Genomic DNA, 10161 nt, shown 5'->3' on the forward strand with positions numbered 1-10161 from the left:
TGGTGGCTGTGCGCAATCCCAGAGCGCTGGGTCTGGAGCCCCAGTGCACAGGGGCAAGTCCTAGGGCTGCATCCCACTACCCGGTAGGTAACAGTGAAGAAAGCAGCAGATCACATATACTGCACTCTTACTAAAAGGCCTCCTTCAATCTTCACAGTGACCTTATAAAGTAGCTACTATTTGCATTACTGTGGGATTTGAGGCCTGCCTGGAACTGTATTCATGGGGATAAGGAGTTAACAATGTAAAGCACCCAAAACAATGCCAAGCACATGGTAAGGAACAAGGAATGCTTGCTATTTCAACCTTTCCTGAAGAATAATAGTGCAGAAAAGTGCATGGAGACATGTACAGCTCGCTGAAGTGTCACGTACTAAAGGGCTCGTGTACAGGCATCCAGACCGAGAAACAGACCGCACTAGTACCCCCCCCCCGCAGCCTGCACGGCCCCCAGTCACTGCCCAACCCCACTGCCCAAGGGCAACCTCCTACTCCTAACGTTAGCTACTCATTTATTTATTTATTTAGTGACAGAGAGAGATGAGAAGCATCAACTCTTCGTTGCGGCACCTTAGTTGTTCACTGATTGCTTTCTCATATGTGCCTTGACCGGGGGCCTTCAGCAGAGCGAGTGACCCCCTCCCCTGCTCAAGCCAGCAACCTTGGGCTCAAACCAGATGAGCCTGCCCGCGCTCAGGCTGGGGACCTCAGGGTTTCGAACCTAGGTCCTCTGCGTCCCAGTCTGACGCTTTATCCACTGTGCCACCGCCTAGTCAGACCATTAGCTACTCTTTAAAAAAAAAATTATTAGTAGCCTGACTTGTGGTGGTGCAGTAGATAAGGCATCGACCTGGAAGGCTAAGGTAGCCAGTTCGAAACCCTGGGCTTACCCGGTCAAGGCACATAGGAGAAGCAACTACTATGAGTTGATGCTTCCCACTCTTCCCACCCCCCATAAAATCAATAAATAAAAGTCCTTAAAAAAATAGAAAATGTATTACTACCATCAGTGATCTCTATTTTACACATGAGGAAACTGAGGCTTAAAGAAGGTAGATAACTTGTCCGGTGACTAAGCTAGTAAGAGGCAGAAACACCACTTGACTCACATAGTCTGAATCTAAACTCCTAATAACCACTTCACTATACTACCCACTGGGAGTTTTGTGACCATCACATATAGGAAAGTTCTTGCCTGACACCGAGCATAACAGATGGTGAAGCTATAGCTGATCCTGCCCCATTTCCAAAACAAGGAATTCTATATTCCAATCAAATAAGAGATCAGCTCTTCTTAGTACCTTTTCCTGACAACTTCATGGTACCCACATTTGGGAGAATGAAGTACCCCCTTCTCTATGATTGCAAAGCACTTTATAACCTAGCTCTAATCAGCATAACTTCACTGAAAAAGTTATTAGACTGTCTCCTCACAACAGGGAGCCTTTGAAGAGTGGACCTATCTCAATCAATCACCCTGGTATCTCCCTAAGACAAAGGTTCCTAAACTGGAAGCTTTAGAACCCCTTGAATTTATATGCAAAACTATTAAATATTTCAAAGGAAAGATATGAAGTATTCAAAAATCTTTAAAAGGTCCATGTTCCAAAAAAGTTAAAGAACAACTTCCCTAATGTACAGCACAGAGCTTGACACATACAAGATACTCATTAAACATTTGCTAATTAAAAAGAAATTATGTATCAATTTGAGAGAGAGAGAAAGAAGTAGGGAGAGGGAGAGAGAGAAAGAGGAGGGAGAATAGAGAGGAGACATTGATTTGTTCTTCCACTTATTGCCTGACCAGGTGGTGGCACAGTGGATAGAGCACCGGACTGGGATGCAGAGGACCCAGGTTCGAGACCCTGAGGTCTCCAGCTTGAGCACAGGCTCATCTGGTTTGAGCAAAGCTCACCAACTTGGACCCAAGGTCACTGGCTAGAGCAAGGGGTTACTCCATCTGCTGAAGGCCCATGGTCAAGGCACATATGAGAAAGCAATCAGTGAACAACTAAAGTGTCGCAATGAAAAACTGATGATTGATGCTTCTCATCTCCCTCTGTTCCTGTCTGTCTGTCCCTGTTCTTCCACTTATTTATACATTCATTGGATATGCTTATATGTGCCCTGACCAGGGATGGAACCTGCAACCTTGGCATAATACTGGGATGACGCTCTAACCAACTAAGCTATCCAGCCCAGGGCAACATTTGCTAGATTTAAAGTGGATATAGAGAAGCCCACCTATAAGCAAAATGCTAGGATGACCAGCTGAGGATGTAAGTTGAAATATGGTTCCAGCCCTGGCCAAATAGCTGGGTTTGGTAGAGCATCATCCCAAAGCACAGAGGTTGTTGGTTCGATCCCTGGTTGGGACATACACAGGACTAGATCTATGCTCCCGCCTCTCTCTCTCTTCCTCTCCTTCTAAAACCAATAAAAAAGAAAAAAAATCCTGTACCAGCTGGGCTTCTCCCACCAAAGGCCCTAAAGATGACATGTCCATTAGTTTTCTCCCTTCCATTCCATCTAATTCCACCAGCATCCCTTCAATATTTGTTCAAAGATTCTGCTGATGTCTCACTGAGATGGAAAACGACCCAATTATCTCTACAAAGGAACCAAGTCCTTCTTAGAATGCAGAGGACACGGGCCCAAGAATTACTCATTATTATTTGTGTGCCTCTGAGAAAACTGCTTTATCTCCCTTTGGCTTATTATCAAATATAAGATGCAAAGTATAACCCTTTTCCTGAATATTGTATCTGGTTGTTGTGAGAATCTAATTCACAGTAAGAGAAAGCCAGCTGCAAACTTGTCCCATTTATCTCTGCATCCAGCAAGAAGCCTCGGACTCAGCAGATCCTCAAATAACGGCAGGTAATCTGAATCACATCGCTACTTCCATTAACACTGCTCAGTCTTGCAAGTGATTTGTTATCATCTGGTGTCAGGATAAAAGTGCAGTTCATGCCTCCAAAAGTATTGGCTATCCTTTCCCAAGCGTCTTCATAACAAAACTCAAAATGCAGAACATTTTCAAGAGGGATGGTTGCACACAAAAGCTGGGGAGAGGGGTGTCTGAACAGACACCCACTACAGTAAATCCATGCTTAAGGTCACCAAAAGTGACCTTGCTGCATAACACATAAAGAAACTAATTTTACCATAGGCTAATTGATAGAAATAAGAGTTTTTAGTTCCTACGGCATCATCTCATCAACATTATTAAAAAAAAACGAGGTTGGTTAAAAAGACAATGAGGACCTGCTGTATGACATAGTATAAAGCAAAAAAAGAACCAAAATAATACGGCCATTATTATTTTTTAATTCCAGCTAGAAAAAAGCTCTGGATCTTCATGGGCCTGCAGGGACCACCGAGATTATCAAGCTCACCACTTCCCGAAGTCAGACTACAGAACGGGACTGGGCTTTATGAACAGAGGGTGGTAAAGGGACCCAACCTCCGGATATTTACTTACAATGCACATCCCAAACCCTCGTAGGCCTTAAAGCGCAGAATATTAAAGGCTCTTTTTTAAATAAAAAAAACGGACAGAGAGAGAGTCAGAGAGAGGGATAGATAAGGACAGACAGGAACGGAGAGAGATGAGAAGCATCAATCATCAGTTTTTCGTTGCGACACCTTAGTTGTTCATTGATTGCTTTCTCATATGTGCCTTGACTGCGGGCCTTCAGCAGACCGAGTAACCCCTTGCTCAAGCCAGATGAGCCCGCACTCAAGCTGGCAACCTCAGGGTCTCGAACCTGGGTCCTCAGCATCCCAGTCCTACGCTCTATCCACTGCGCCACTGCCTGGTCAGGCTGAGCAGTCTTGCAGTAAAGAAGCCAATTCACCTTTATTTAACCCTGTACTTCCCAAACTTATCTGTCCACGAGCCCTTTGCCATGGATAGACCATATTAACAGCCCATGGATCAAATGCTGGGAAAGGCTAACCTAGCCCAAGGAGACTCAGATTGTCCAACTCACCATTCAGTTTTTCCATTATAAATTTCAAATAACCAGAGATGATGGGCTCACAATTTGAAAAAGGATGAGAAAAAAAGGCTATTAATTAGGGCAGTGCAACACATGAGCCAAGTGGTGGGAATGAAGGCAACCAGGGTGTCAGCGCCCTCGCAAAGGGGTAGAGGCTACAAGCTCCCGCCGAGTGTCAGCACTGCAAAATGCGGCAGCAGTGTGGCCAGGTCTTTTCTGGAGAAGCGAGAAATCTCAATGCTGATGTGAAATCATTCTATTTTCTAAGTGCTGGCACTGTGTGGATAGAACAAAGCATGCCTGCAGGCCCACTGGGGCCTTCCCCCGCCCTTGGGCCACCTGAGAACCCTGGTCTAGACAAATCTGTATCTACAAATAATTGGGATTTCAGAGAAAGCCAAAGTTTGATGATACACATGGAATATCAGATTTTAAAAGAAAGATAAAAACGTCTCAGCAGGAAAAGAGAAAAGACTTTAGAGGCACACATACTGTTCATTTTGTGTCTACCTTTCACTATCAAATAAGAAGCTCAGCACTCGGACAGACTCAGTCACATCACCAAACCCTCAGGACCTGCTCTTCGCAGGGCACTCTACTGGGTGCTACCAAGATACAGAGGCAGCCCACGGATTTCCTATAGACACTGGCAAATGGACATGCAGGAGTTTAAGTCCCTGCTGAAATAGCTTCAGCTACTCAACTACGGAACACGTATGAGACGGTCTCAGCGGAGTATAACTTAATCTGACTGCGCATCCAGCACACTTGACTTTGAGGCATAAACATCATACATTCAGTAAGCAAAGGCAGCATCTCTTCGGGAGCACCCAATGGCCGATGAATGAAGGCTTTTTTCTTTTAATGGTGGATGCACATTCTCTTAAAGGAAATTTGGTGCTTCTGTCCAGCACTCTCACCAAATTGCCTACTACTCAGGCTCAAAGTCTTAAGCAGCAGCACTGGGAGGCATTTTCTGGAGTACTGTGGAATTTCTCAGGCCCCTCACTAATCAATACCCCCCCCCCAAAGTGCTGGTAAAGAATGGGTTCTAATGTTACTTTCTATTGATTTTACAATAGCTTGATCACAATCATTTGTGTGCAACATAATGCTCAACCCCACGAGGCACCAATTACACTGTATTTATGTGGACAGAATACTCTAGAGTTTTAAAACACAAAGGCACTGACTGGGTCTAGGTCAAAATAGAACCTTCAAGTCTTAAAAATATTACCAGTTTGGCCATAGAATTTCTTCTACTGAGTTGATGACTGACAGGCAGTTGGTCCAGCATACAGACGGCTGCTGGTAAACCACCCTGGTAATCTGTAATCCACTGTGGTTTCACACTATCTTAACCTGCCAATGTGCATGCACTTTCAGGAAACATTTTTATATGTTTAGAAACTTAAAACAGATTGTTATCTACTCATCCATACTCCATGCGGTCCCCTTACAACCTAGACAGACGGTCATGGTAGAGGTGTAGTGTAGCCATAAAACAGGATGACTTATTTTGGTTTTGAGTTCACATCCCACCCTGATTAGGATCCAGCCTTCTGTAAACAAGTTGTAGAAATAGCACTTTGTTTTTGCTAACCTGCCAATGATGGGAGAACCGAACATGATGGTTTTTTAACACCCAGCAGTATTAGATACTTATCAGCGGGAATGAATCAGATCACATTTCTACACTTGTGTACTTCCCTACAGAATGGCTGGATTACCCATTTGGCCAAACACTAACAGCAACAATTGGTTCCCTTTGTTGGAAAAAGTTCAAAGGCTATACAAGGAGGCTTCTCAATGCCAGGAGGGAAGTGGAGATTAGGTGCTGGACTCCAAATACCAGACTTAATAGAAACTGCAGGTTCAAATCCCAGCAGGGTCAACAGGCTATTATGATCTTCAAGATAAACTGAGCAACACAGAGCTGCTCTCTGACAAATTTATGAGGGCTTTATAGACTGTTGCTGGTGTTTATGAGACACATAAGAAGGGGGAAAGCCTTGCAATCATTTAAATAGATACACTGTCTTTTACTTTGTTGCTGTTGGGGGGAAAAAACATCTCTGCAACATGCTGTGCACACAGGGAAAAATAGAACTACTGTCATCCAGATGCCCAAATAATATGAGAGCCTTTTAGGTAAGTTTTACTATAAGCATACAATATTTTAGATTTCTGACATTCCATTCTTGCCCAATGCAAATCTATAAATAAACCTAAAATGACCCACAAACCTGTTTCTTTAGTTTTTAAAAGCCATCAAATCCTTGGAGAGAGTATCGACCTCCAGCAGTTAATATTCAGAAGTGATACACTTACAGTAGTGTCTCCATTGGGCTTATTACTGCTCCAGTCAATGGTGTATTTCAGAGCTGGGAACATTTCCAATGAAGTTTTCTCTGCTAGTAGTACACACCACTGCTTCAACAATCCGCATTAGGTCAGCATTTAACAGAGGGTCTCCCTCCCTCTTGAGCAGGCTGTCCAAGAAAATGAGTTCAACCACTGGCTCAAGAGAAGCAGAAAGTCTTCTCAATGGTTCAAAATTCATTTTACGTTCAACTATAGGCCTTCTGTAAACTGAGGATCTGAGCTCTTTAGGGTAGTGACTCTAAGTCTTCCTGGATATGGAAGGCCAACAAGGTGACTGTCACACATCAGCACAGAGTGAAAGCCATTTACATATTAGTAGCTAGTGAGAAACAAGGTTCAGGACCCTGTACTGTAGAGGAGAGCAGTGTAACACGCCGGCAAGCAGAGTGGTGGAAGGGGAGCTGGATGGCATGCTCACCCATTACAGCCACTGGTTGGCTCTGAAGTCTAAGGAGGATGGATACTCACTACTGTACTGGTTGGTGCCTAGGCAGTAAGTAACAAGTCATCGGACACAATTTTAGGTGGAACCACAGGTTTGGAAAGTTCTGGGATCCAACATATCGTCTATAGAAGCATCAGTATTAAAATGAAAAGTCAGTATCTGGGAAACAGGTAGGGTTCCCTCCCTTGGAATACTGGAAAGAGATGTAAAGACCATGTCTTCAAGCAACCGAGTAGATCTTCTAATGCAATGAGTCCTGTGGCTTTCTGTTAGGAATCAAGCAGTAGTTGGTTATGGCCCAACTTTTAAAAGGTCAGTTAGTATGCCTACAATTAAATAGGAAGAGATGATGAATACAAGACACTCAGCAGAAGTTTAAGTGTGAGAGCTAACTTGTCAGTAAGTTTTACGCACCATACAAGAATGTGTTTGTTCTGTTCAAAGCACCACGAAGAAGCCCCATATGGCAGAAACCATATTCATTTCCCAGGTAAATTTGTAACTTCTTAAAAATCAGTTTATTTAACTCTAACAAAATGCACGACATTGTCAGACGATCAAGTTTCACTGCTGCAATGAGATATCACCTTCTCCCAGAGAGAGGAGAAACTATTGCCTGTAAGGAATTTCTACGTCTTGTGAATTGGACCACCCACATCTATTTAACCTATTCCTCTTCGCCCCTCCCCAAAAGAACCCTCAAAAGTAAAATGCCCTCCAACTCCTCCACTCCACAGAATGCCCGAAGATGATGTTTTTCCAAGTTTAAAGGAAACAGCCTTTAAATTGAGACAGCCGCCCTCTGGCTAGACCCGAGTCCTCACCGTGAGCTCTGCAGTCCCCTCCTCTCGCGAACCTCAGAACCCCACGCTGGCTGCTCTGAGGGTCCAGCTCGGGCCTCACGCAATGGGGCCAGGCGCCCTGGGCAAACCCTTTCCCAGTGGCTGCAGGCACCTGGGAGACCCGCCCGACAGGCTGGGCCTGGGCCTCGCGCCGGCGCCTCATCCTTCGGCTCCTCCTGGCTGCAGGAGCCCCACGGAACCACCAAACTCGGCTGGGGCGTCAGCCCGGGCTACCTCCCGCCCCCAGGCCCGACCCCCTCCTCCCCACCGGGCTCGGTCCGGCCCCGCCTTGGGCTCCCGTGCTCCCGCCAGCCGGCCGCGCCCGTACCTGCCGGACCCGGTGCAGGGCGTCCACGAAGCCCTCAGCCTTCATCCCCACCGGAGCGCTCTGCCCCTGCACCAGCTCCGCCATTACCGCCCCCGCCGCCGCCGCCGTTCTGCTCCCCAGTCCGGCCTCCCCCTCCGCTTGGGGACCCGTAGCCGGAAAGGGAAAGTCGCCCCACTTCCGGCGGAAGGGAAGACGGGACACTGGACGCGAGAGAAGCCGCGTCTGCGGGGCGGGTCAGAACACGTGACCGCAGTCTGGACGGAAGTTGGGGGCGGGGCCGCCGTCGGGTCCCGGTGTACAGGTCTTGGCCCCGCCCTCCCCAGACGTGATTTGGTCCAGGTTAGTCGGTGATGCGGTGACAGGCTCTTGTGGTTCGGACGTGGCCCGAGGCGTCCAGCTGTCGGCCGTTTGGAACCTGAGAGAGGAGTGACGTGGCTCTCCCAAGCCAGCACCGGAGCTGTGCTGGTTCACGAAGAGCCTGACCCTGGCAGCCCTCCCAGAAATGGCCATTGGTTTGGAATATTGGAACTGAGCGCTTAGAAATGGCACCGTGAGGACCCAAAGAGAGCCTGGAGGGCCAAGGACAGCACCACAGAAGTCAGTGCCCTATGTTTGCAGGGAGCCCCGGACCCGAGAGTTTGCATGGTATCAGTTTGCTCGGGGATGGGCGAACCCCACACCTGAGGCTGCCTAGCGATACAGCTCAGGAAGGACGCTCCCCCTGGAAACCGACGTGGAGTCCTCTTACACAGGCCTTACTCTGGAACTCTGAGGAGGCAGGAAATACCATGGGTCCACTTTTGCTTCGATTTCTGCTAAGTTGTACACACTATATTGCAAGAGGGCTTCTTGAAATGCTTCACTTTTTTTTTTTTTTTTTTTTTTAATGTGATAGTAACTAGGTATAGAAACTTCAAAGCAAGGGAAGGAATCTTAGTGCTGGAACATACTTGAGCCTTTGAGGTGGATCTTATAAAAGAACAAACAAAACCCCCAGTAAAGAAACAAGGTTTCGGGGCTTCTCAACACATCTTGTTGGAGGCAGGTATGATGCCAAGGAGTTGGATTTTAATGGGGAGTCGTGTTGTCAAACATTTTATGCCCAACTTGAAGTTAGTAAGGCTGATAGAGCTAAGAAAGGAAAATAAAGAAGTAAAATCTACTGTAACTTGATTGCTTGTGTTGGCGTGTTAGCAGAACTTTGGGTTTTGGAGGGAAAGTATGAAGAATAACTGGCCAATAATCAAGAGCAGTTCTTCATTTGTTAATGACTAAACTATTAGGCTGTAATTTAAATTTTAATTTTGGCCCTGGCCGGTTGGCTCAGTGGTAGAGTGCCAGCCTGGCATGTGGTTGTCTCAGGTTTGATTCCTAGTCAGGGTACACAGGAGAAGGGACCATCTGCTTCTTCACCCCTTCCCTTCCCCATTCTTTCTCTCTGTCGTCTCTCTCATCATGGCTTGGTTGGAGAAGGTTGAAGAAAGTTGGCCCTGGGCACTGAGGATGGCTCCATGGCCTTGGCTCAAGCACTAAAATAACTTGGTTGCTGCCTGACCAGGCAGTGGCACAGTGGATAGAACGTTGGACTGGGACATGGAAGACCCAGGTTCGAAACCCTGAGATCGCTAGCTTGAGCATGGGGTCATAGACGTGACCCCATGGTCGCTAGCTTGAGCCCAAAGGTCACTGGCTTGAAGCCCAAGGTCGCTGATTGGTTTGAGCTCAAGGTCACTGGCTTGAGCAGGGGATCACTCATTCTGCTGTGTCCCCCTGGTCAAGGCACTTAGGGGAAGGCAGTCAATGAACAACTAAGGTGCCACAACAAAGAATTGATGCTTCTCATCTCTCTTCCTTCATGTCTGTCCCTATCTGTTCCTCTCTCTGTCTGTCTCTCTGTTCCTGTCACACAAAAACAAATAGCTTGGTTGCCAAGCAACAGAGCAAGGCCTTCAGATGGGAAGAGCACACCCCCCCACACACACATAGGGGGCTTTTGGGGTGGATCCTGATCAGGGCACATGTGGGAGTCTGTCACTCTGCCACCCTGCTTCTCATTTTAAAAAAATAAGCAAAATTAAGTTAAATGTTTATACTGTGGTAAAATACTTATAACATAGAAACTACCATCTTAACCATTTTAAGTGTACAGCTCAGTGG

At 46.5% G+C, this 10161-nt stretch overlaps 1 protein-coding gene across 3 annotated transcripts in view; it reads right to left on the reverse strand.

Annotated features, from left to right (window-relative positions):
* FUBP3 (far upstream element binding protein 3) overlaps nucleotides 1–8175 on the reverse strand; it is a 60600-nt gene extending 52425 nt beyond the window's left edge. For 2 of the 3 annotated variants that reach the window (XM_066366897.1, XM_066366895.1), the window contains exon 1: nucleotides 8005–8174. In XM_066366897.1, the coding sequence (XP_066222994.1) occupies nucleotides 8005–8088 (84 nt within the window). In that variant the 5' untranslated portion in view covers nucleotides 8089–8174. Of the gene's footprint in view, nucleotides 1–8004 lie in introns of all 3 variants that reach the window. The other variant, XM_066366896.1, reaches the window with a different exon arrangement.
* Between the last annotated feature and the right edge of the window lie 1986 nt (nucleotides 8176–10161).

This window comes from Saccopteryx leptura, chromosome 2 (assembly GCF_036850995.1).
Source record: "Saccopteryx leptura isolate mSacLep1 chromosome 2, mSacLep1_pri_phased_curated, whole genome shotgun sequence".
In the NCBI taxonomy this organism is placed as follows: domain Eukaryota; kingdom Metazoa; phylum Chordata; class Mammalia; order Chiroptera; family Emballonuridae; genus Saccopteryx; species Saccopteryx leptura.